The sequence below is a fragment of the Ictalurus punctatus genome, chromosome 17 (assembly GCF_001660625.3).
Source record: "Ictalurus punctatus breed USDA103 chromosome 17, Coco_2.0, whole genome shotgun sequence".
Taxonomy (NCBI): Eukaryota; Metazoa; Chordata; class Actinopteri; order Siluriformes; family Ictaluridae; genus Ictalurus; species Ictalurus punctatus.
The window spans coordinates 9,716,495-9,744,282 of record NC_030432.2 but is presented as its reverse complement, the minus strand read 5'-3'; the positions used below and the strand labels follow the sequence as shown (position 1 = coordinate 9,744,282).

At 38.8% G+C, this 27,788-nt stretch overlaps 1 protein-coding gene across 3 annotated transcripts in view; it reads right to left on the bottom strand.

The window, feature by feature from the left end:
- tpst1 (tyrosylprotein sulfotransferase 1) overlaps positions 1–27,788 on the bottom strand; it is a 47,603-nt gene that overhangs the window by 15,220 nt on the left and 4,595 nt on the right. For all 3 annotated transcript variants that reach the window (XM_017490308.3, XM_017490306.3, XM_047161236.2), the window contains exons 2-3: positions 18,619–19,628; positions 7,403–7,601 (exon numbers count right to left, since the gene is read on the bottom strand). In XM_017490308.3, the coding sequence (XP_017345797.1) occupies positions 7,403–7,601; positions 18,619–19,448 (1,029 nt within the window). In that variant the 5' untranslated portion in view covers positions 19,449–19,628. The remainder of the gene's footprint in view (positions 1–7,402; positions 7,602–18,618; positions 19,629–27,788) is intronic.

The following is a 27,788-nucleotide window of genomic DNA, read 5'->3' as shown; positions in this document are numbered from 1 at the left end:
TATCATTTCCATTCTCTCAATGTGGAAAAGAATGGGTACTGTACTGTACTTTTCCTTGTCATTGTGGTGGAGCCTTCTATTTTACAACTTCTGGACCTTTAGTGTATATATCTGTACACAGAAATGAGCATATAGTGTACCTTTAAAAAACAAATTATGATACACTATATCCATGTCTCCAGGTGAAAGATACATTACATTATATTTGTATATTACATGTACAAAAGATGTTACCTGCATGATACTACCCCATGGACAAAAAAGCTTTTCTTAGTTTGGCTCCTAAAGAAAATCTTTGCCTCGTTGGTCCGCAAAACACATTCCATTCCAATGCAGTTTGCCAAACAGTTTATTAGCCAAAAATACTGTGCAATATTTCACCTCACCATCTCATTAGCAACAGCTATCACCGGATATGCATAATGACGAATTCAGAAGAAATCTGCATTGAAAATTTGTGTTTCTCTCATCTGGTAGAAACATCCAAGCAACAACACCTTCAATTTCCAACACGCCGTGGTCTTCCAGTTAGGCCCTGTTACCATGGAAACCTTGTTCTTGCAGGGCCATTTGCAAGATACAGTAGAGAAAGCCCAGTGGGATGTGTATTCATTGAACAAGAAAAAAAAAACAAAACACTGAAATACAGCATGCATGTACACACAAGCACATAACAAAGGCTGAATCAATTAAGCCTCTGCATTTTGTGTGTGTGTTTGTAAGGATTTTTGTGTTTTATGTAAATCACACAATGCCTCCATGCATCACCAGATATCATACTATTATACTAAAAGGGAACAGCAATGGTTTAAAAGCACATGAATTGGCAGAAATGCCTCTTATTTAGATCCGGGTTATCCATAAAAAAAAAAGTACATAAATGACGGAAGATTACAAATTAACGTTAACTAATAGTCATGTAACCTTCTGAGAAGAAGAAAAGGGAAGATGCAACAACTATTACTTTTCGTCACTTAGCCCTTCACACAACATGCCTTGCAATTATCATCATCATGCCTCATAGAACTGTTGAGAACATTTGCATAACCTGTCAACCACAGTACCTGTCAACCACAACTGCATAAAGACTACCACTCAATTCAGATCTGAAATGAAATAGGCAGTTACACGGTTTTGAGTTGGATGCTGCATTGGCTCATTTGTGTGGAAACCAAATTTTAGGTCCTTAGGGTTTTAGTTTTTAGGCATTTATTAGTTTCAAGTTCAACACTGTGTACAGAACATCGAGCTGAAATGTATCGTGCCCCTTCATATTGTGCGATTAAAAAAAGGTATGACAGTGCATTGGGGTGGCTGTGGCTCAGGTGGTGGAGCGGGTTGTCCACCAATGGAAGGTTTGGTGGTTCGATTCCCGGCCCACGTGACTCCATGTGCCGAAGTGTCTGTGGGCAAGACACTGAACCCCAAGTTCCTGATGGCAAGCAAGCACCATGTATGGCAGCTGTGCTATCATTGGTGTGTGAGTGTGTGTGTGAATGGGTGAATGAGACACAGTGTAAAGAACTTCTAAGGTTAAAAAAGTGCTATAAAAGTGCAGACCATTTACCATGTAGCAGGGTTCTGTTGTTGTATTAATGAAATACATGTTACTATTGGCTTATGTGTTAGAAATAATTCTCGTAACCCATCTAAATATTATCTAAAAGTTCAAACAAGATTTAAATGAGCATAACTCTTTTAATATTCAAGTACAAAGCTAATATTTGCAAGCCGAAACTTTCCTCTTTACAGTTATAATATAATATAAAACTGTGGTTCTGAGTCATAATAAATACATCATAATACATGTCGGAATGGGTCAGGTAGGGTGAAATAAAGTAGTAGTCTTCTTTCTTTGATCAGACTAACCTGTGCTCTTCTTAGAGAAATATTCCATAATATTCTGTATGCTACACTGCAAAAAAAAAAAAAGCGGTCCCTCCAGCATTTTGCAATCGCAGACATGAACGAAAACCAAGCAAACTCTGCAATATTCAGTGGAGCTTGCAATTTTTCAAAAATTACCGCAGATTTTTGGCAGATTTGGGCCGAGACACGTCACGTGACATCATCACAATGCGGATTCAGCCAAAGCAGTCTTCGATTCACGTGCGTCGAACACGAGTCCAGCTAAAAAGGTCTCATATACCAACAAACATCACCATGCGAAAAACCGTGCAAAATACTTTTGTGCAATTGCAATTTCACCAATTACAGTAGTTTTCCACGACAACAAAAAAAGCACATAATACTCACAAATTTTGAAATAATAATAATAATAATAATAATAATAATAATAATAATAATAATAATAAAAAAAAACTCAGCAAAATCAAGCATTTTTGGTTGCAACAATCACAAGAAAAGCCAGAAAATCCTGTACGGCCTGAAAAAAGGGAACGCATTCGGTATAGTTTAAATAAAAACAGTTTGTTTCTCATCAAAACGTAATTTCATTGCTTATACTAAATTGAATTTAAACAAGTTTCTAATTACTAGTTTGAATCATGTAGCGTGAGCATGATCAATTCACCTAACATTACCGTGATCCAATTACATTAGAAAATGTCACGAGGACATCTGTACTGACGGGAATATGTAACCGTAGTATCAAATGACCCTGATTAACCCATGTCCATACATGATAGTGACGTGGGTAACCTTGCTGCCTCACAACATCAGCGAGCTGGGTTTGATCCTGAGTCCGGGTGAGGTTTGATTTTATTCGTGCTTTGAAAATACACGATCAAATCCTGTTGGATCTACAAAAACATATCGTGTTAATGTGACTCAATTCATTCACATGGAACCGATGTATGCGTTTCAATTAAGTAAATTCAATGAGCTTTTTTTTCCTCCAGTGTATTATGAGCACCAGAGCCTGTCTTGACACACCACACACCTTAGGAGCAGATCCTACAGCCTGTGCCTCACTACTCTGTGTTCATGTGCCTGTGTGTGCATGTTGTACTGCATGTAGAGGAGGAGAAGAGTCATGCAGCTGTGCTTGATCCGGGGGGGAGCACATACTAATACTCTGCAGATGTGTAGGCGGGTCTTGAGCGCACTCAGAAGAAGAAAGGCAGGATCTACTGTAGCTATTGTAACACAAGAGAATTAACGCTATCAGAAAGTACGCTGAACCTGAAGGAAATGGTGTCACGCAGACACAAAGGCAAGCATCTGTACAGTATTACATGCAATGTAAATATATTCTCGTGAAGAAAGCACACGCGCACGCACACACACACACACACACACACACACACACACACACACGGATAAAATTATTGACTTCTGGAATTAATCACTTAGACTCTTAGCTTTTCATACCACTGGAAAATATGTAGGATATGCAGTTTAGCTAACGCTAAAGATTCCTTTCACCCACAGGACACATGTAAGACTTTTATCATAACAACAACACATATTTCACCTAATCAAATAAGACATGGAGCGGAAAAATCTGCCAAACTGGCAGCAGTCGAAAGGCTAAGAACGCAGTCTTCCCAACCTCACTAACCTCATCGAGAGTGCAGGGTGGGGGTGGGGGTGTTGGTGGGTGGGGCTTTGCATTCTACAGTCTGTACTTTTTGAGTAGGACACCCATGCTTAGTGTGTAAAATGTCAAGTCTGTGTTATTTTTCCATTTCTTAACTCCTGGAAAAACTTGACAGTGAGTGAATGACAGATCGCTTCAAGGTGCCAAAACAGTTAGCTCTGTTTTAAACGGAATGAGGCAGGAAATTGAAATACAGCATTTGCCAGACACTTTCCATACACGACTCCCTGCCCTTTAAATCTAGGTACTGGTTTGCTGCCCTGGAGCCATTTTGGTATAACTTCTGCATTTTTATGATGCATTAAATGACTTTTATTTTTCCACAGTTCTCCACAGCACACCATTTAGTCATTAACCGCAGCACATCGAAACCCGCTGCAAGTGACCCTTGTTTAAAGTATCTGAAGCAGTAAAGACCACAGAGAGACGCTTACTGTGTGAGAGTGACCAAGCAGAGACACTCTGAAGGCATCACTCAGTCCACACCCTGCACACACACATCGCCGATAGCCATTAGACATACAGCCCTGCCACCAAATGTTAACTTTCCTCCTGCCTCCAAAGAGAATTAGTCCAAATGGCAGGAGCAGATTCTGACCTTTAACCTGGGAAGAACAACTGATGATGAGATGCGCTGAAGTGTGGTGTCCTCTTACACACTACATACAGTACTGAACTCCATATCCATATCTGCAAGCAAGCCATCAGCGGACCCGTCCGTAATGGAGTTTGGCGTATGAGGAATAATGTTAACACTGAAATTGCCTACCAATCTCTTCTCATTTCATAACAGAGTGTACTATTAGGTCTTGAAAGCACCAGTGGGCTTATGTCCAACAAGACATCAAGAATTATTAGGAATCAATAACAAGGGAAACGATAAAAATACAGCAGCTGCGCCTTCAAAACCTTTTTTGCAGGCTGTCAAACCACTACTCTTCAAGCCAACTTTTGAACAAGAATTTGAGGGACTGAGAATTTTAATCATTATGAACTTCCTTGTCTTTTAAACTCAACTGTATTCTAAAGTAAATAGCTGTTCTGCATAGGGTTGTCAAAAGTACCGGTACTTTGGTACCAAGTGGGTACTCAAAAGAAAAAAAGCTGAAGGTACCAGATTTTCATAAGTACAGGTAGTACCGGTTCAACCCGGTACTGACGCGCTGCCTGACAGGTGGTCAGTCGGGAAGTTTTCATGGGTGCACCGTGCAACAAGAAGACACTGGAGTAAAGCAGCAGGAGCGCCGCCGGTCACAATGCCTGCGTCCGAAACGGCATACTTACCTACTATATAGTAGGCGAAATACATGTATTTCTCTCAGACTCTCGTTTTCCGCTTTCAGTGCTATTACCGCTAAGTGTGTAAAAACCGAGCCCCTAAAATTTATGTGCCGCTAGATTAACCGTGCTTTCAGGAGTGGCTGCTTACCCGCAGCATTTATTCAAGCAGGTGAGTTTAAAATGATGCTAGCGGTTGCATTATGAATGCTGTAGCATAGTTTATTTCCAGTGTATTATTGCAAAAAAAAAACAAAAACAAAAAAAAAACCAATCCTCGTTTTTGCTTAGTTAATGGCTAGCATACGTGCGTTTAACGCTAATACGGTCAGGAGTCCTTATTAACCATTTGATGCTGTAACATTTATTGGGGAAAAATAAATGGGAGGACATGATGGGGTTTACTAATTTTACACACCAGAGGCTTTTTGGTGAGCTATATATATATATATATATATATATATATATATATATATATATATATATATATATATATATATATATATAAAAATATATATATATAAAAATATATAATATATATATGAAATAGATGTGTGGCTAGCACTGTTTGTCTTTAATATCAGTCAGAAACACATTTCTATTCTTGTCTGGAAAACTCTAATAGCTTTAGTAATGAAATACTTGAAGTATACAGAATGGCATTAAAAAAAATTCTATTGATATTTAACTTTATTAATAAAATAGTGTGTTGTTCAATTAGCATGTTTTTGTGTACTCAAATTGGAACCGACTGCACATGAGGGTACTCAGCATAAGTCAGAGGTGCCTCAGTGACATAAAATCCCATCTCTAAGAACCTGTCAACTGATACACTGTTGTTCAGGGTTTTTTTTTTTTGTTTGTTTTTTTAAGTATAGTACATATTGCAAATTTCAGTGAAAGTACAAAAAAAAAAACCTAAGCAAAAATATTGTGCACTCTACATTGAATGTTTATTACATAAGTTTATACATAACTTTGGGGTTGAGATCGGGTCGCAAGAGATGTTTCCCAACCGTTACTTATAATGTAGTTCCATGCATAGAAATTTGATTTAAGGAATATATAATTATAGTTATTATTAAGCTCTTCTTAATCACACCAGACAGCAGTGGAGCCGTGTCTTACACACTGCCATGTTAATCAAAGTGGCCTTTAGACACCAGCAACGTATAGAGTGGCTATTTAAAATAAAAATAAACATTATTTTGTTTTACATGGTCATTGGTTATAGATTAGAAAACACTACAAAATATAATACTGATGCTATATTTTGTAGCCTAAACAGAAATTTTTTTTAAACACTGCTATTTTAGTCCTCCTGTAACAGTGTGGAAAAACTGCCACAGAGCGCTGATGTGAAAAGTTCGCTGGCTTTATGAACTTCACGCAATCATAAACAGTGATACTGGCATTTTTATAACATTTACAGACATTCGTGCATTATATTTACAAAACGAGAGCAAAGAAATGGCTGCTTTTGGTGTAAGAAGGACTTCACGCTGGGGGTCACAAGAATCTGGGGCCCTAAAATTGGGGTAAATGGCCAATAAAAGTTGAGAACCCCTGGTTTATTCATATACTTAGCTGGTTCTTCAGACAGCGTGCTAATGTCCTAATGAGAATTCAGAAAGCACTGCTTTTACAATGATGACATTTTTGCCACTTGCATTAACAGTATGCAGTGTATTCTGTGTATCTCAAGCTCAAACGCGTGCTACAAAATGATAGGAACTTCATGTACACGCTCATAATTCAGTAAACAGCATGAGATTCTGTTAAGAGTTGAGCTCGGGAGACCTACTAGTAAAGATCAGGCTTTCAAGTATTCACTAGGTTTAGCACATGATTCGAATTCTCCGACATGGCCTGTTGTCATCACTTTAATAGTACTACATCACATCATTAATGATCATGGATATACAAGAAGTGGCATTTTTTCCTCAGTGATGACTCAACAGGACTCATCAGTAGGTTGTGAGCTCAAATCCTCCACTAATGGGCAAGGACCATTAAGACCATATAAGTCACTTTTGGATAAGTGTAAGTAAATGTACAGCCTCGGGAACATGCGTGAATGGTTGACTGGCATCCCATTTCAATTTCACTGCCAGTTACCCAAGAGCTAGTGTTCACTGATTTTCACAATTTTACACAATACTGTGTCTATATTTACAAGAATAGCAAACCATCAATGTTATTATATGTATATAGTATATGTATAAGGGGCAGTGGTGGCTTGGCGGTTAAGGCTCTGGGTTACTGATCGGAAGGGTCGGGGTTCAAGCCACAGTACTTCCAAGCTGCCACTGTTGGGCCCTTGAGCAAGGCCCTTAACCTTCTACTCCAGGGGCGCTGTACCATGACTGACCCTGCGCTCTGACCCCAACTTCCTGACATGCTGGGGTATGCAAAGAATTTTTTTTTTTTTACTGTGCTGTAATGTATATGTGATCTGTAAAGACTCATTATTATATGTATTATATTTATGAGAGTATAACTGAAAGTCAAATGTGCAGTGTTGTTGTTATTGTTTTTTTAATTTTATGGCTAAGCACTCACCCTTCTAGTATTGTCAAGGACACGTGGATCAGGGCGACCATAGTTTGGTGGGTTAGCATGGGGGTCGTAGCCTAGTCTGGCGAGCATTGGCGCGATGACAGGCATGTCCCTCAGTACGTCCGCCGGGATTTTCCCCACCCACTTGGACAATGCCTCCACGTTGACTGGCTTGATCACTTGGTCCGTGGAGCGCTCCACCCTGTGAGGACACAACAAGCTCTGGGATTAGCACCGACACGTCATCATTCCTCATAAAACAACCAGCTGCCTAATTAGCTCTAAATGCATCATAAGATACAATGAAATAATGCTCCAGGCCTTCCTCCATTTACAGTGGCACGTAAAATGGTTCAAATGAACAACATTTCACTTGCTGAGATCATCTCCTCCGTTACCACGCATCATGTTTCATTGGCCACATAATGTTTGGATTTCATTAAGATAATGACAATGGCAGTAATGGTTCTATTAAAGACAGAGTCCCAGTAAATCTCCTTAAACAGCCAGTTATAGTCCACTAATCACATGCTAACAGAGACTGCAGTGAAGCAGCATAAATAATGAAATAATAACCTGCAGGTTAATTGGTATGGTTGCAATTGATATAATTCACATCAAAACCCACATCGTGTGTAGGTATGCAATTTTTTAATGTTATGTTAAAGCTTCCACATAGCTCGAACAAAACAACATTGTTACTATGGTTACAGTGGGGCTCACTTTAACTTGAAATCTTTTAGAAACAAATTCACGAGCAGATTCAAAATGAATCATGCATTATGTCACACCCATGCTAAATTATTGATCTCTTAAATTATTGATTGCAATATCAGGCGTTCAGTTAATTTCAATACTCTTAGCACTTAGAGGACATTAAACAGTTATCCAGGCTTAAGAGAGGTGATCAAATGATCACACGACATACAGTACGCAAGGTTTTTTGGTTTTTCCTCCAGAGAATATTGAAAGCCTGCAGTCTTCCTCAAACTGAGTGCTTTCTCTATTTTTTTTTAAAAAACTATTTTTGTGCTTGTACACAGCAAACACTTTTGCTTTTTGTAACGGTATTGCAACAACTTCGCATGCCCTTAAGATAAAAATGAAGACAAAGACCGTTATGTTTTATAGCAAAGTCATTTAGTGTGTTTGTTTTTGCAGATGTTCCTTCATTACATTAATATCAAAAATGGTCTTCTAGTGTATAGAGATCAAAAAATGGAAAGTCCGTCTGTTTTGGAGGTGCCTGTGTTCAGCGTTGAATTTATTTCTGATGTCACACTCCACAGTGGTTAATGGCTCATATGAACGTAGACACTCGGGTCTTTCAAATTTTCCAGTTTTTTAGAAGTATTCATCTTTTTTTATTATTTTTTTAACCTAGCCTTCCAGCTATAATGTTCTACTTTTATTATGGGAGTTGTATACAGTGTTTTACTATGAAAAAAGCTTTAGCCTTGGGTTAGCTTAGTTAGTTCATAACTGTTGCTACTGTTACGCTTGTCGTCTACACTACTTACTACCTTCGAAAACGGAGACTTTTGGAAACACCGAAGACCCCATTTTAGTTTGAAAACTCCGGGCTCGCGTTTCAGTGTAAACAGACCAAAACGAAGATTTCTGAAAACGTGAAAGGCGTGGCTCCGCCCACATTTGCCCCTTGAGTGGGTCTTCTGGATCATTGTGTATCCTTCCCTGATTCGTCAAGCCCCTCCCATATGACCATTACTATACCTTGATCGTATACACAACAACACGGAGACTGAACCGCAAGCTTTGCTGGTTTTGTCATCATTCTTAGTAGCCATTGTGCAGTTAAATTCTGTATTTTATAATACTGCAGCTGCCTACATGCGCAACAGGAAAGCTACGATTAGAGCAATCGGCAACAAATCTCATTTCAAGCAGCATAAACCCTACAGGGTTTTTGTGCCTGCTGGTGACTAGCAATCAACTTCTTGTTTACACTTGTATGTGCATGCCCAGTGTGCATGAATGGTCATGTGGCATGCGTATTCGGTCGTGTAGTGTGGACGGAGATCGTTTCTGAAACACAGCAGGAATGCCAGTGTGGACGAGGATCGTTTTCATTTTAAAACGCAGTTTTACAACGAAAACGCACGAGTGTAAACAGGGCCTGAGACACGATACTTCTACATACAGAAACCCAACAGTGTCCTGACTAATCTTATAACGGGCTTGTGGCAATAAAATAATGAATTTGTTAATACTGAATGAAAATGTCAGATAAGTCGATTTCCATTCAGCTGGTGGAATGGGACGCCAGTGTACTGCGAGAAAGTGTTAAGATATTAATAGTGAAAACATTCTTTTTTTTTAAATAGTGAAAACGATGCATGTGTTCCTGAATGCATTATAAAAATCATCTCATAAGTTGCCAAAAATTTGCATTTATAACTGCCTCCAGTCTCTTTCCTATTTTCTGAACAGCATATAGATCCTGTAGGTTGTAATATTCTGCCCTCCAGTAACTCACCAATTAGGGTATTGTTTTCCATGGGAGATGCAAACTTTTGCACAACTCATCAAGTCATCGTGGTACAATAGATTCAAATGTTCTTATACACCAAAGACAATATGTGTATTAAAAGTAAATATTTGAATAAAAGTCAAATGTAATAATTTGTCAAATTTACATCCAACTAGTTCTCAATTTCAAAGGTAAAATACAATAACATCATACTGTAGGGTGATATATTTTTTTGTATAGTTTTTTAGTAGATTATTATTATTTTTATATAGTTTTATCTAATCTCAGACTTTGTGTAAACTTAAACCAGGGGAAACTAACCACAACCAAATGGTCTTCAATATTAGTTAACTATTTTAGATTTATACTTGTAAAAAAACTAACAAAAAAAACAAACAAAAACAACCAGCCAATTCTCAGAATCATCAAGAACAGTGTGTCCACAGTACAAATACTGTATGTTTGTCTCTTTCACTTTCACTGGAAATTTTCCAGTGAATTCTTAACTTTCCATTGGCTTTGAACCACTGGGAATGGGGAAAGTGCTTAAGAAGAATGCTATGCATTAATGCCATCTCCCTCCCCTCTCACTTTCACTGTTTTTGGAGCAAACACTAGTCGACGCCACCTTTGTTATTCCCCCTGTAGAGGCGACTAGAAGCAGATGGGAAACAGATTACAACAGTCAATCCCTGTCTGTAGTCGAGGGTCTGGGAATCTCCAACAAGCCCTGACTTTCAACATCAGAGAGCTGCATGGATGAAGTGCCAAGTGTCCACCAGGACAGGAGCTCTAATATGACATGGCCAGAAGGATTTTTTTCTCCTTCAGTTCTTTTATTTCCACTGAGCCTGCTGTGAGAAGGGTAAGACCTCTAGTGTGACTCACACTGCCATGTGTGTATGAGTGTAGAAGCGTATGAGTGTACAGTATAGCCCAGGAGCAAGCGTGACTGCCTGAGTCGTCACGTCTCCTTAGGCATCTTTTACACTCTCAGAGCTGCCCAGTTGAAATTGAAGAATCAGAGTGAGAGCACATCTCTTCCCATAGACAGTCTGTTCCTCCCCCACAAACAGAGTAGATTATAGCTCAGACTATCAAAAATACTGGCGTTGCTTCCTTACATGACTTCATCATTACTTGGCCAGTTTCAGGCTCTCCCTTGCACGGGAAGGAGCTAGTGTTTAGCTTTACTGAGTAGATCCACACTGTACACTACTTAGAGTTAGAGACCCAGCCTTCTCCCCAGACACTGGGCAGTCCATTTACACTAGAAACAAGTGGTGCTTTACGTGTTGGACTCCCTGGCCAATACAACGCTTTACTTCAATAATCCATCTACGTTTGAATTGTACATCGGCACTTATTACATGATTAATAGGCCTATTTCTGTCTGAAGACAGATGGAATTGCTTCCCCCCACTTTTTTTTTAAGAAGACTGTAGCTCAAGATATTTTCCACTAATGGAGGCTGGCACTAAGTTTCACTCTAAAGTGATGCACTCTCAAGAAATGAAAAGAAAAAAAAAATGCCAGAGATGCGCAAGTGTGACGAAGAGGTAAAGCCGAACCAGTCAGCCTCTTGCTGATGAGTCATGCTATTCTCTAGAAAAATAACATCTTCTGTCATCTGCTGTTGCCATGGCCAACTAATGGAGAGCCGACATGGCTTCAATACACTTATGCAAATTGGCATGGATATGTAAAGCTACAAAGACACCCTTTGAGGTGGCATCTGAAAACATTTGCAATTCAAAAGCTGTCACATTGGCATTATAAAAGGATGGCTACTGACAGATCTGCAGATTAGACGTTCCAGATGTTCTATTCTGCACTAATATCTAAATACAACAGTTTTTATTAGGGATGCATTAATACCATTTTTCAGTCCGTTTTTCGTACTAGTTGATACCAATCCCGATACCTATACTGAACTTATTCCTAGTATACTAATACTAGTATAGTATCCTGGTATATTAAGCAATCAGGTGCATTAAGAAACATTTCATTTGGTTCTTTTTATGTTGATCGTTGTCATGTGCCGCTTGCAATGAACTCCTCATGCTGAGTTTTATGTTTAAGATGTTTAAATGCCATAACACGCGATATCAGTATTTGTATCAATACTTCCCTGGTTCTTATGGTTCAGCAGAATTGATCAAAGTTATCTTAAAAGTTAAAAGTTAAGTCAGAACTGATAAGTTTTGTAGATTCACATTCTCATGGGCTGGCCAAAGTAGGCAAGATCAATCTTCATCCCCTCCACTCATAGCCCACGTGTGCAGAAGTGCTTTTAGAAAACACAAATCCCCAATGTGTCTGAGAACAGTGCTGGTAAAGAAAGAGGAATAATTTAACACAGCTAAAGATGTCCATTTCTCCAGCAAGAGCCATAAGGCCTCTTAATATGGAGATCAATACAGAGATATGGAGAATAAAATAAAAAAAACAACACTAAAATCTCTCGGGTGTGTTAGAGCAAGCACAAGACTAAACTGTGCGGTCCATTTCAAAGCAGATTTGTTAGCCATGCCAACACGAAACTACAGCACTCAGTGCTCTCTTTTTCTAGACTAAAAAATAATAAACTCAAAAACAAACACTTGCAAAACTCATATAAGTTTAAAAAAAAAAAAAAAAAAACATGTGAAGTTCTTCCTCACTGAGCTCTGCTTAATGGCCTCTGCCTGTTTGTCAATTATTCATGATGAACTCTAGTGCTTTTCTGCAGGGTGGTGTTTTCCTAAAGTCAGATAACAGAAATCCTCAGCTGCATCGCACTAAGTAATGGCCAGAGCTCTGCCAAAAGTCACCTTAAAAACATGAACATGTAATGGATTTTAATAGTCATGTTCTGGCTTTAGTGACTCTGGGCTTGGATTATGTGGTGCACCATAGATAGAGACCTGGGCACTATTCTGGCAGGTGCTGTGGGCCAAATTTAATGGATGGCTTTCCGCAAGTGCCCTCTGGGAGTCTGGGTGGGGTTCCGTGTTCATCATGAGCCATTAGAGCCCTGTAGGCCCCCCTCCCCCACACAAAATCCCATCAGTGCCTCTTCTGAAAATGAGCTATCGTGCCTCAGTTCCGCTGGAGGACTGTAGCATGATTGAGGCTTGAGTGGGCATGTTATACTGACTGCCTCGTAAAAATTGGAGGGTCACCTTAGGCGCAGTGTACACTGGAGCTCTGCTGAAGAACTTTGTGTGGTACAAATTATATACCAGTGGGAAACCCAGCCTGCCAGAATATTCCAGACCTGCCAACAACAAAAAGGAATAATGCGTATTCCCACAGAAAGTTGTGGGATCATCCATGATTCCCTAGGGCCGACATTTTCCCTGCTGTGTCACTCTCGACATTTTTTCTGCAAAGAATTCAACTTCATGACCATTTTTGGATGAAAACGCTCAGTGGCTGAATATCAGTGTAATCCTAATGAATAATATAATAGTAGTATACATTTTATGTCGCATTTGTGAAATCAAAACATTCTCCATTTACCTTGACAGATAGCAAGGGCACTGTGTTAGTGCATCTTTCATGAGGAAAAATCAAGTCGAAGATGAATAATGTGAGATTGGAAGGAAGGGATTGGGGGCGGGTGCGTATTGTGTATTTTTGAGTGATAATTCATAACAGTGTTAAAATGCAAGGCTCCTATGCAAAATGCATAAAGTGCTGCTATTCCATGTCTCCAATCACTGGTAGCCTTGTATTCAGTAAAACACCACACCTCATGTTCTTTTTCAAAAGCACTATTGACATCAATTTGGTCATGTCATGTGTCCAGGGCTAGTTTGTGGCTTGGGACACTACATTAGGTCCCTTTTTATTAATATTTGATTGGAATCAATATGTTGAAGAACAACATGCATATATGTTCAAAGGGTGAGGCACCATCTGGTATCCAGATGATTCAGGAAGCCCGCTCCATCCACCATCCCTTTTTCTCAATATCCCTAAATGAACAAACCTACAGGACAGGTTTAGAGTGCGGACCTGAGGGACTGTCTGGAAATGAACAAGTACAGCAGTGTTTGGCGTGCCTACAATGGCTTTTAGTAGACCACCAAAGCTTCGATTCAGAAGCAGAAACCCATAGAAACTGAAAGACGGCCCTTGCTAATTTTACCAAGTCTAAAGCGCTTTAAGTGTTTTTTTGAAGCACTCAAGCACAAAAACTCTGCCTCAGGACACAGGGGAAATTACAGAACATACGCACCTGGTTATAGTCATACTCAACATAAGTGTTTTTGCATTCACGTGAATGAATATCACAGTACAGTCCAAATCATGATAAACATTTAACAAGAGTAAGTCAACTGAAAAAGGTACAGATAAAAAGAGAAGTGAGAGCTTTCAATTGACAACTGTAGACTTACAGGATATTAATCAAAAAAGGGGGAAAAATGGTTTTCCCAGGTTAATTCCTAGCTTACATAACATAAGTTTTTTTTTAATGTCATACATTGATCAACAATCCCAACATTCTACACATTAAAATATATAAATATATATAAAATAAGATTTTCACCTAAACTGAGGAGTGTATATACTATACATCTTCATTCAAATGCAAGTTATATATACATAATTTGATCCAAATTTATGTGTAGATGAGGACTGGTGTTGTAGTGTCAACGTTACAATACCAACCAACTTGGAGTGTGTGTCCACTCACAGTGTTCAGTATAGTCATGCTGCTTGTGTTTTTAGTGAGTTTTAAATTATTTCCAAAACATCATTCAAAAGGTCATTATTGAATGGACAGCGAGTTTGTGGCCGCAGTAAAGTTGCTCAGCGTTTGAGATTCGCCAGACATTCAGCAGCACAGACTCTTGTTAAGAATAACAGAACATGCACACATCAGTCAAGCTACTATATTGCCTTTACTCATCTTCTGTCTTCTAATTTCTCCACAGATCTGCAAACCGTCCAGTTTAGGACATTAAAAGGAACTAAACTAAAAAAAAAATAAAAAAAAAAGGTTTTTATTAAAGTTTCTCCCTTTTTTACTGTGCATGTTTTCATTTTTATAGACTGATTCTGAACAAATCAGTTTACTCTGTTCTGACTTGAGGCAGATACATCAACGTCTTTCATTCCGACTGGGAGTTGTGTTATTAATGTATAATTAGGTTGCGTGAAAACATAGCTAGAATTTCTACTGTTATTAGATAAAACGATTACAAATATATAGTCATTAAAATAATGGAGAAAGTCCTTGCCAACTGATGAAGTGTCACCCAGATGAGGATGGGTTCCCATTTGAGTCTGGCTCCTCTCAAGGTTTCTTCCTCATATTGTCTCAGGCAGTTTTTCCTTGCCACCGTTGACTCTGGCTTGCTCATTAGGGATGAACTCATAAATATAAAATTTACAGCTTGAATTTATTTATTTCTATAACACTGCTTTGTGACAAGAACCATTGTTAAAAGTGTTATACAAATAAAATTGAACTGAATTGAAGAGTAGTGTGAAAGTCTGGCATCCGGTGTCCGTTGCAATTTCCTCCAGAGGATTTTACAACACGGCATACAAACCACTGTTTAACTGTCCAGAAACTTAAAAACAAGTAGTAAAGTTCTCATTAAAGCATACAACCCTGATCTGTACAACTAGCACAAGCTACAACGGTCAGGAATGCAGTTGCGAGGCCAATCTACGCCAGGCAAATAATATGTGAAAAAAGTAACAAAGCGTGTATACTGCTCCTTGTTACAATTCCCAGCTGCTCCAGTCTACTTCTTTGGCTTGGTTATATTGTGAAAAACAAGCACACAGGTTCAAAGGTTACTTGGCAACTTTCCCTTGAAATTCTGTCCATTTACATAAAAATTTCATTGCCAAGGAAATTCATTCATGTACCAGGTTTGGTGTGTGACAGACTTTTAAGGTAATCTATTCCTCCATTAAGTGACAATTTTTTTCATCAAATACAGTAAATCACTTCCAGGAACTCAATCCTTCTTGGAATAAGCTACTGGCCTTGATACAAAAGACAAACATTATGAAAAAGATACACAACTATTCTCTTAGTCTTTATGTTATTTGCTGCCACCCCCCAGAATCTCTGAGAAAGAACAACTAAACAGATGACTACAACATGGGTCATCAGCATGCAGTTATGGGAAGTTTAAAGCCCTCTGCTGGAATTATGCCTGCTCCAGTGTCCATTTCAGAAGACGTTTCCACCCAAAGTAAAACGAGAAAGGACATTTACAGTATATGAGATAAACACAAGCACGATCAATTTTATAATGTGTTTCGCAGAGCAATTATTTTATCCACACTGATAAATTTACTGACTCTGACAGCGAGCGAGATGAAAGGCAGGCCTGAGTGCCTCAGGGAAAAAAAGAAGGTGAAACTGAATTCTTGAGCAGTGGCCTGAGCGAAAACAGAGAACCGCACAGCCTTTTCAGCCTGCATGATTTTTATTAAAAACATTTTGTATTCCTTTCTAAAGATGACATCCAGCCAGAAGCCAAGTTTTTGCAGAGGACTGGGAAGAGACTGAGGAGGAGGGACTGAAATGTTGCTATGTAGCATGACCCTTTGTAGTTTTGATTCTTTAATGAAATTTGATTCTTTAATTAACCCAGAATTAGCCTACACACTTTCACAAATTTGTCACCAACACTTTATGGGTAGACCTTACACCAGTGGTGGCCTTTAGGAAAAATCTGCTCTGGGCTGCCTTTATTATCTGCACTGCCAGGAAACAGTAAACTTTCCCTTGTTTGACCTTTGGGACTGGTCATGCTTGCTTGGCCCTGAAGCAAGTTAAGCAATTTAAGTGCAACTTTGGCAGACTGAAAATTATCAGGAGTTAGAGGCTGGATAGATGGTATTACTACACTTATACTACAATTATACACTTAAAAACCCTCCATGTACAAAAACCTTCTTATACACAGGTCTTAAATTAATCCACCGCAATTGATTTAGGAAAGCTTTAATTCCATTTACAAGCTAAATAATCAGCTCTGGTGTTTCTAGGAGATCCACAGTTAAATGCTAAGCCACTGAAAACATCACACTGCAACAAGATGGAGAACTTGGCCTAATCACTATTCTTCTGCTTCCTCCTATTTGCCAATGACACAAGTCCAAAGTCCCAACCCTTATCCCTGGTATGCTTACAGCTAAATCTATCTCAAATCCCCAGATTAAAAAAAAAAATGTTCCCGACTGACCATTTCAGATTTGCTTCATAATTTCCTGAAATAATGCCACTATTCCCAATAAATAGTGTGCAAAATTTCAGGCTTGTATCTGCATTAATTTCTGAGATCTAGAGGCTTTAATAAGAGGCCACAGTCCTAATTTTACTGTAAAACGAGTGCTACAGAAATAGTAGCAAATTCTCATAATTCATTACTTACAGTATGACTCATGCTAAACGTGTGAAATTCTCTGGGATTTTTGTTTAGTGTCAGGGCGTCTTTAACTTCTAAAATAGACATGTCATGAGTGTCCTACAAAATCAATATATAACAATAACTGGTGAAAATGCTACACACATCCATTACATGTCCGATATGAATAAGCATATGCATTTAAAGCCTCTATATCTCAGAAATGACTGCAGATACAAGTCTGAAATTCTGCACACTGTTTATTGTGAATGGTGAGATTATTTCCAGAAAAATATGAAGCAAATCTGAGAAAGTATGAAGTAAATCTCAGTTGGGAGGCCTCCATTCATTTCACATGGATTGCACTTTTGTTTCCAAAGTAGTAGATATTTTAAGTTACATTAACAAACACACTTAAGGTTAGTGTTAAATTACAAAATGTCGCTGAGACATTTTCACTGTTGTTTTTAATGATGAGTTTTGAAGATGAGCTGGCTATTGTAATATTCCCCAAATGTAAATACAAATTCCGTTTTTAAATCCAATAAAATGGTAAGCTGTTTGCTGAGACCTTAATGAAGCTACAAAACCACAATGTAGGGTACAAGAAAAAAACCTGTCAACATCCTGCCCTACAAGACCCCAACTGTGATAAAATCTCTGAACAAATATTAAACAAATAAGCTTGTCAGGCCTTTCTACTTTGGTAATAAATAAATGAATGAATTACCTTCAAAACTGCACCCTCTTCACACCTAGTTACAAAGAAAGTGTGCTTACATGCTTTTTATACGAGCATAATACATCCGCTTAATCCTGTGCAAAGGAGTTCCGCTGAGAGCCTGTACCAACATGTTTTAACAGTATCAGGAATTCCCTTAAGTCTCACTGCTAACAATCAGATAATGTGGATCTTCTAAACAGAACTGCACTTTTCATTTTTACTTCTCAGTTTAGCAACTGAAGAACAGACAGGCATGCAGTCCAACATTTAGGACATGCCACAAAAAAAAAACCTAAAGACACCAGGCTCATACATCAGAGCTATTTAAAGAGACTAAGTGTTTAAATAAAAGAACAGCAGCCAGAAATCTTAACTGAGTGAATTGATGAACCAGACAAGACAAAAGACAAGTCACTGTCTCAGAGGCCAGGAGAATTAAATGGGTATTAGGTTCGGTTTTAGTATTCTTCTCTAGACTGTAATTACAGCAAAACCATTAGGCCTAGTTACCCAATTAAAAAAGTGTCTAATAACAACCTTTATATGACTTCTTCAGAAGAGAAAGCCCTTTATATGAACCTTTTCATGACTTCCACAGAAAATAAAGCCCCACCTCCCCCACCTACTTGCAGCCACTTACTTGGAGAGCGATACACCTCCTGCTTTCCCAATGAGCTCCTCGTGACGCAGAACAGCTTCATTCCAAGGAATGTTTAGGAATTTCAGCAGCGTCCGCATCCATTTCTCCGGATGCAAGACGAGCTGCTCATAGTGCATGGGCAGGCACTTGTCGGCCGCCTCCAAACACTGAGTGTACATGGTCTCTATGGCCCGGTTCCACTTTGTGAGGCAGTCCCGGTAGCTGCTTAAGTCAAAGCCAGCGATGGTCACTTTGCGGGAGATCATGGAGTGGACGGAGGCTCTGCCGTCACGGATCATAAGGATAAATTTGGCGCGTGGGAAGATCTTCGCCAAGTACGAAAGGGACTTAAGGGCGAACGGGTCCTTGTTGCACAGGTAAGTGGCGGGCTCACCATGCTTCACAATGATCTCCAGCAGGAAGGCCTGCATGGCTGAGTCTAGCACCTCATCTGTGACACCAGCTTCGTCCAGGCGCATTTTCTCACGTCCTGAGCGACTCCACATCTGCTTCATGGCCAGGATGCGGGGGATGACGCGCGTCTCTTCACCGCAGCGGACATCGGGGTGTGCATCCAGCATGGCCCTCATGAGTGTGGTGCCACTGCGAGGAACACCTCCGATGAAGATGAGTGGCATGTCCTTGTTGTAGACAAAGGGGGCACTAATGTTCTGTCCAGTGCGCAGCGTAGCATGCAGGCTGCCCAGCAGTGGCTGGCTTCGCTCCTCTCGCTGGTGGCACTCCATTGCGTGCCGACCCAGGTAAAACACTGTTACAGAGCTGATGACCAAGCAGGCCACCAGCAAGTTTTGCTTCAGTTTGCCGATCATTTTGGGGTCAGAAAAGGAGCCTGGGATGGGCCTGTGCCAGACAGGGTGGTGTTGTAGATGGTGAAAAGGGAAGGGAAGGGTTGAAGATGGCACCCGCTTTTCAGGACTCCCTGCTGAAGGACGGGCATAAATCAGGATCTTCTCCTCGCGGCTCTCGTCGAGTTCCCAGCTCCATCAGGCCTGCAACAACAATCCAGAACAGAACCCAGTTTGATACGGAATAATGACATTTGTTCAGGTTTATTCATTTAATATGCTGCAAATTGAACGAATGACTGAAAAAGAAAGGGAGAGAAGGAGCATACAGAACTTCAACAAACTGAAAAAGCAGAACTGAAGAGAAGTGCAAGATCGTAGGATTGAAGGATAGTAGTTTGATATGACACACTCATCTCATCCAGTTTTTGATGTTTGCCTCTCATTCGAGGCACGGTTTCTGCATGTTCTCCGGCACCAATTCAGAAGATGCTTGAGCTTAAAGTATTTCGACTGCTGACTGCTACATAGATTTAAAGGCTGAGTGGTAAACTGCACACAATAGGCAGCACATGTAAAAGTTTACCACACACTGCTGGCTCGCACTCAATGGTTATGTTGTGAGGTTTTCTCCTGTGCTTTTCTTTGACCAAAGGGCCACACACTGCCCTGAGCAAACTCCATGCAAAAACACACTTGTGGAAGTCAGGAATAGGAGGGTATAGTAGTAGATCTAGTAGAACAGCTGGAAGTCTCGATTTCCTATAAATCTAAAGTAGATAAACATATACACCAAATAGTACTGCCCATTTCTCATGCACAGTTTGTCTTTTTTTAAATCCCTTGATTATCATGACAAAGGATAATGTGTGGAATTAAGTTTTTTACACTTAAAAATAAAACAAAAAAAACAAAACATCATGCACTGAGAATGTTTTCTACTTGGAAAAAAACCCCCTACAATTAAAGGATTTTAACTTAAACTCCTTCTTTGTGGACATCTAAAGAAACGAGTATAGGGTAACAAATGTTAATGTTCTAAAGTGGTAAATAATACTTAAAGAGGTCCTTTACAATACAGTGGTCTTTTCTATGAGGAAAAAAAAAACATTATTTATAACTACTGGGGCAAAATATGGGTTTCTGTGAATTGATGTTAACTGGAGGATAAGATTTTTTTCTTTACCTTCCCATTTCTTCTTCACAATCCTTAGCTCTGAAATGCATTATATGATATCAGCACTCTTCTGCTGTTGTTTTCTTTTCTTTTTTTAATGGAAGTCCGTCCAGAAAGACTGTATTAAGCAGAATTAATCATTTAATACATGCAGTTGCAATCAATGATTCAGCCCCCATTGCAAATCAGGTTTATTGTCAAAATGTACAGACTTTCTGCTGTTTGCAATGAACAAATCAAACAAAAGCAATTGAAATAGTTCAACACAATGGATGCTTCAAGTGGTTTCCCCAAATTCAACTGAAAATGCAACTTATAAATTATAAGAAGTCATTATAATGACTTCTCCAGTTTCAGTTTTAAAATGATTCAACAACACAAATTTGCAAAACAGCCGCTGTCTCAAGCAAACATTATATTATATAGTCATTCAAAATCTTGATAATTTTATAAATCTAAGTTCACATGCAAATTGATACAGTCTGACACTAAGAAGTGCCAAGCCTTCTTCAGGTAGCTGTAATGCAGCCAGCAATATATTGGGAACTTTATGGTTCTAGAAGAATCTACAAAACCAGCTTCATCAAAAAAAATTGCTGCTACTCAACCCAGCAAGGAATGCAGTCTTTATTTCTAGATTTCCTTGAATAAGAATATAAAATATGAAGCTTCCACTACAAGACACCCTTGTCTTGCCTTCCTTCTCAAGGGGAAATAAGCTGAGCAAGAATTAAGTTCATGAGCTAACATATGTAACGACAGATGCAAATGGATTATCATTAGGCACATTAATCAGATCAATATAACGCTTACCTAAGCCAAAAATATGAAGAGTATGGAACAGAAAATCCCCCATGACCTGACTGAGCGCTTTCCCGTGCCACACAATGAGGAGGATGGTGAGGAAAGCAAAGAAGAACCCAAAGCTTCAGAAAAGCATGTTTTGAAGGTAAAATCTAGATGAAATTTAGATGACACCTTCATAACAAGGTCTGTGGAAGTATCACAAGCCCTTCCTGAAAAGAAACCACAAGCACAGTGACTGAACTGGATAAGTGAAGGAATTCAAATCGTGTGTCGGTCAGACAGGATCAGACAGACATACACACCATCGGCAGGTTTGCATACAAGGAAAAAGCACTCGGTATAAAATATGACAGTAGATGTTACTGGCTGTTACAGGAAAAGGCTCAGTGCTGCAATTCTGTACAGGGGAGACTTCACAATATTTTAACTGTAGAGGTGCTGGTCATATTGAAACCAGTGTTTTGTAGAAAAACTGCACTGCTTAAAAACTTCTGTTGTAATAAAGTGTTATAATAATGCGTTAGAGTAAACCCCCTGCAGTGCCTTCATATGTTTAAACCAGAGAACGTGACTCATGATATGTGCTGCTTCATTTTCATGAAAGATGCAAAGCATTCTGGAGTTGACTGTCTGATACTCGGAAAGACTCCAGCCTCAGCGCTAAAATGTGATCTGAAGCGAATACATCTTGAGGTTTATATTTGATATGGATAGTGGATTTTGAAGTGTGATAATAGCTGTAGTGATTTCAATGTTAACCTTTGTGTTCTGTTCAGGTCAAAATGACCCATTTGAATTTTTTTTTTTTTTTGCGAGGCAATCTGCAAATTGACTACAGCCAAGAGCATGTGAGATTGGTGGACGGAAACGGGGGCTTCCAGGCGTGATTGGTTAATATCGAAGAGTCCCAGGTCAAATCATTCCAGATTGGTTGATCAACTCCTTTCCCATTTCATTGGACAGGAAAAAGACTGACCGTCTGCTCTTTTTGATAACTCATACTAACGTATTCCACTGTTAAATTGCATGGTCTCGGCCCAATATATATTTCAGATCTCTGCTTTCGCTCTTCTGCACATTCGCTCAGATCCTCCTCTTGGTTGTTACTTACCATTCCGAAGTCACGATTAAAAATCAATGGTGACAGGGCCTTTTCTGTGATGGCACCGAGGCTTTGGACTAGCTTGCCCCTCTCTATCAGATCGTCCCCTCCAACAAATTCATTTAAATAATCCCTTAAAACTTATTTCTTCTCTCAGGCTTATTTATAATCTGCCCTGTCTAGCTGCTTATTCTCTGGTCTTAGTTAGATCTGGTTTGTTCTCTTAGAGTAATTATTTGTTTACTGTATATATTTATTTTAATGATCGTTTTATGCCGCATTTTAATGCATTTTGTATTACGCATGATGTGCAGCACTTTGGCGAACAGTCATGTTGTTTTAAATGTGCTATAGTAGGGCTGCAACGAACGATTATTTCCATAATCGATTAGTTGGCCGGTTAATTTTTCGATTAATCGCAGGAGGATACTTTCAGTACCGTTCTTTTGTTTATTTAAAATAAAATCTACAAACTGAGTGATACAAATACAAACTTCAGACTAAAAGTTTACACAACTGTTTGTCCAATTATATAAGACTGAAAAGAACCCAATACACACACACACACACACACACACCAGAATATATATATATATATATATATATATATATATATATATATATATATATATATATAAAATTCATTTAGGACTGTAGTTTAATTCAGTGCTTTTTGTGCATCCTTAAAAATAATGCATAAATACTAATATATAAGTTTATATTATATAATAGTATTTATGCATTACTTTTTATAAAAGGTAACGCTGACATAAACAGTAAACTGAAGAAAGTTATTGTCGGTGACTCTGGGTATCTGCTAAAACTAGCAGCGCGACATTACGTGCGTGTGATGTCATGCGCCGTCAACTAGGAAGCCGCTTATACTTCCGGTTAGTAAAAAACCCGTTAGTATTATATTTGAGATGATATTACCGTTCTAAAATTCACACACTAAACGGTAGAGTACATAATGCATAGTGTAAGTGTATAATACTTCATTTGGGTCACAACTTTAGTATTTATTTTCCATGTTTTTGGAACAGAAGTAGCATCGTGAGTAAACGAACCCCGTGCCATGCAGACCAACTAATCGATTATTATCGATTTTATCAATTAGCTGTTACAGCTCTAGGGCTATATAAATAAATTTGATTTTGTCTTAAATTGCTTAAATTGCAGTCAGTACGTACAGACTGACACTGACGTCTGAGAAATAAAGGAGATCGCAGGCTCGGCTGGCATCGGTAAAAGCCAGGGAAATCGTGGAGTTCAGATATAAGGACATCAAGGACATGTACACTAAACATAATGAATATGCAGGAACAAATTAATTAGCTTTTGTGTGCCATTTTACAAACATTAAGATTTAGTGCAATCTATCAGGAACAGCCACTCTTACTTCACACTGCTACGGACAGCTTAACGATTGTCACTGGCTAGTAATGAAAAAATGAAAAAGCTGAGAACAACCCAGCTGCTGCTGTCTATCCAGCTGTCTAGCAAGAGATGGGTTTGGCTCAGTGTCAGAGCTGACAATTTTTCTTCTAATATAACATCACCAGAGCACATCAAACACAAAAAGCCATTCATGGACCTTGTAGATATGAGAAAATCTTGGGTTTGATGGAGAGAGACCCTGAAGTTGAGAGATTTCTTAGCCAATGGATATTCATGCTGGAAGGAAGAGGGAAAAAAACAGACTCCACATTCCAAAATCATGCTTGATTAGAAACAGCAGGTTCTTGGCTGAAGTGATGATGCATTAACTGAAAAGGCCATTCTCAAAACAACGCACTGGTCCAAATTAACCCTTAATCCAAGCAAAGGTTGCAGAACAAATGATATACAAAATCTAGAACGTAACCATGAAGCAAAAATAAAGTTCCACTGCAGGGACATTCAAATGAAAACATCGACCCCAATCAAACGTGCCATACCTATACTCAGACAAAAGTCCATATCCTTATGTAGATTCAATTCTATCTGAGAGGAACCAACCCAGGAGGCCTTGTAACTGATTTACTACTGTGGTCAAGCAATGTTTGCTCTCACATTTCATCCTGGTGAAACTGAAATCAAGAAAGTGTTGGTATTAAATTAACAGCGCTTCTTCACTTCTGTTACGGATATCCTCATTGGATTTGCCATTGATCTGTTTGGTAATTCTCCATGGGCCTTTGCGGCAACCGGACCACATCAACACTTAATAATGAGTGCTTCAGCCAGACATCTTAGGCAACACGTGAAGGGTCACTCCTGGTCTGTTTTATACAAATGAGGAGAGGAGAAAGAAAAAATAAGATTCTTCTGACTCAACTCTAAAGTGGAGAGATCAAGAGCATGACTACAGTATTTCCTATGAATCATTTCTGGATTTCGAGGCCAACCAGGATGCCTTCTTGACTAATTTATAGGAAATGCAGATTTCTTTTTCTCATTTCTTTTCATTCTTGCAGTTTCTCAAGAAGATCTCGAAGTCCAATATCTTCTCCTGTAACACAATGACCACTTCTTTGAAGGCCTCGTTGTAAGCAAAAAAAAAAAAAAAAACCATCATGGCTCTCGAATATGATTGGTCAGGTGTTGATGAATTTTCAAAAACCAACTCTGACAGTAATTCCGGCTATAATTTATATTCTTATAATGTTCTAATACATTGTTGATTTTATAGTAACAGCTAATTCACAGGGACAGCAGACATGCCACATAACCTAAATCTAATAACAAACAGGTTATTTATTATTATGGCAGTGGTGGTTTAGCGGTTAAGGATTTGGGTTACTAATCTGAAGGTCGGCCGTTCAAGCCCCAGCACTGCCAAGCTGCCACTGTTGGGCCCTTGAGCAAGGCCCTTAACCCTCTCTGCTCCAGGGGCGCTGCATCATGGCTGACCCTGCACTCTGACCCCAACTTCCTGGCATGCTGGGGTATGCAAAGAAAAGAACTTCACTGTGCTGTGACCAAGAAAGACTCATTATCAAAGAAAAAAAATGACAATGTTTCTCTGTAACAGGACAAACTGCAATTTTCCATTTTCTTATTAACTTTATGAGAGAGACAAAAACAGATGCTGGCGAGAGAATGGCAGTTTAAAGCTGTTATTATGGAATAACAGGAACTAAGTTGGAATGAACTAACTTGTTAAGATTCCACAACATTAAACGTAACTAATATAAACATTAAAAAAAAACATGACGTTATTCATTATTAAAAATGTAAAAATTGGTTGGCAAATCTCTGTGGCATAAGAGCAATAAACACTTAAGGACATGCTGTACATTAATATATTCAGGGTGTGATTTGTGAAAAAATCAGGGGGCGGGGGATTTTTGGAAACGTTTTTATTCATAAAAATAAATCTCGAACCACAATGGACCTATTCATTTTTTTCCCCGACTTTGCTTTTATGCCATTCATGAATGCAGAGTCGATATGGAGCCTCCCTTGAGTACATGGACCTTAATCTCTAATGTCAGAGCATGCTTTACTCTGAACTGACCCATCTGTTTTGACAGCAAGCCACTCTCGACCTTCTCTCCACTTAGCAAAGCATCCTGGCTCAATGCAACCACCAACCATAACCTCAGAAGGCAATATGTTAGCTCGTAAGCCTGAGGTGTTTGTCGTATCGTTTGCGTCAGCATGGGAGTTCCCCTCAGCCTGGGAGTTCCCCTACAGTAACTTTTGAAAGTCTCATTCTCAGTTGTAATATTTCTAGGAATTTTTTGTAAAACACGACGATATGTTGAAACAGACTATTGGTGCTTGGTGATATTCTGAAAAGCCCTGCATGGATTAAGGTCACTGGAACCAGGATCATCATGTAATCTAGACACGGTGTCTTCTCTATTGACACAAGAGCAGGAACGCTGACAGTGAAAGTCCATGTCTGATTTTAGTGTTGTTTGCACGCTGCATCATTTTACTTAGCTATATTTAAAAACCTCTCTATTTTAGGTATTTTATGTGGTCTATCTGCAAAGTAACATTAATCACTTTGGGGGGAGCGGGAGAAGATCCCCCATTCACCTCGGCAAATCGCGCCCAGAATATAAGCCACTTTACCATGACACCATTTTCATTTTATCAACAAAAGCAAACCATTACAATCTGTGGGTTTAGCCACATTTTATCCTTAACCTTCAGCCCAGGCATTAATTATAAATACATCAGAACGGTTACATATTGCTTCTTATCGCTATGTATTATGCACCTTTTTATACAGTCCCCTCTGAAAGTATCTGAATGGCAAGGACAATTCTATTGTTTTTGCTAAAAATTGGAGACATTTGAGTTTGAGATCAAGATGAATAAGAGACGACAGGTTGCATATCCCTGTATTATCCAATACATTTACATCTAGCTGTGTTAAACAACTTACAACATGGCACCTTTTGTTTGAACCCACCCATTTTTCAAGTAATCAAAAATAGTGGACATGTGACGGACCGGTGTTTCTTGTTACACTGATTGTTTAAACAATTAATAGTTCTAAACATATTCTTGTTTTCAGCTCTGGGTTTGACTTGTGAAGACTGCATTTGTTGTTAAAAATGATAAACCAACAGGATGACCAGAGAGCTGTCTATGGGAGAAAAACAAGGCATTTTGAAGCTGATAAAAGAGGGAAAAGTCGATCAGAGCCATAGCACAAGCATTGGGCATAACCAATACAACAATTTGGATTGTCCTGAAAAAGAAAGAAAAACACTAGTGTACTGACAAATAGATATCAGACAACAGGTCAGCCCACAAGGGATATGCAACCAAATATTAAGTGTTATTTACTTTAATTTATTTTAAGACTCTAAGTTCTCAGCTAAAAAATTTGGTGGTCTGTCATGCTCGAAGTTGTTTAACACATCTCTAGTTGTAAAAATCAGGAAATGAAAGCTGAAATTCTGATCTATCATCTCATATCCATCTTTCACTCTCTAACCCAAATGTCTTCAGTGTATTGCAAAAATATTAGAATTGGCCTTGTCACTCCAATACTTTTAGAGGGGACTGCATTCTATGTTTGGTCCTGAGAAGCAGAACTGTAACAGGAGATCACTCTAAATATAATAATAATAATAATAATAATAATAATAATAATACAGACAACTCAGTGACATTCTGCTGTTCTGTTCAATACTAAATCTGAAATATTGACCAGCTTCATAAAAATGTATTCCAGATGTTGGCCAAACTCATCTGTTGTTGCTTAAGGAAAGGCTAGCAGCTTTTAATTACAGTCAAGGCATTCCATAATGCTACGATGTCAAAGACCATAAAC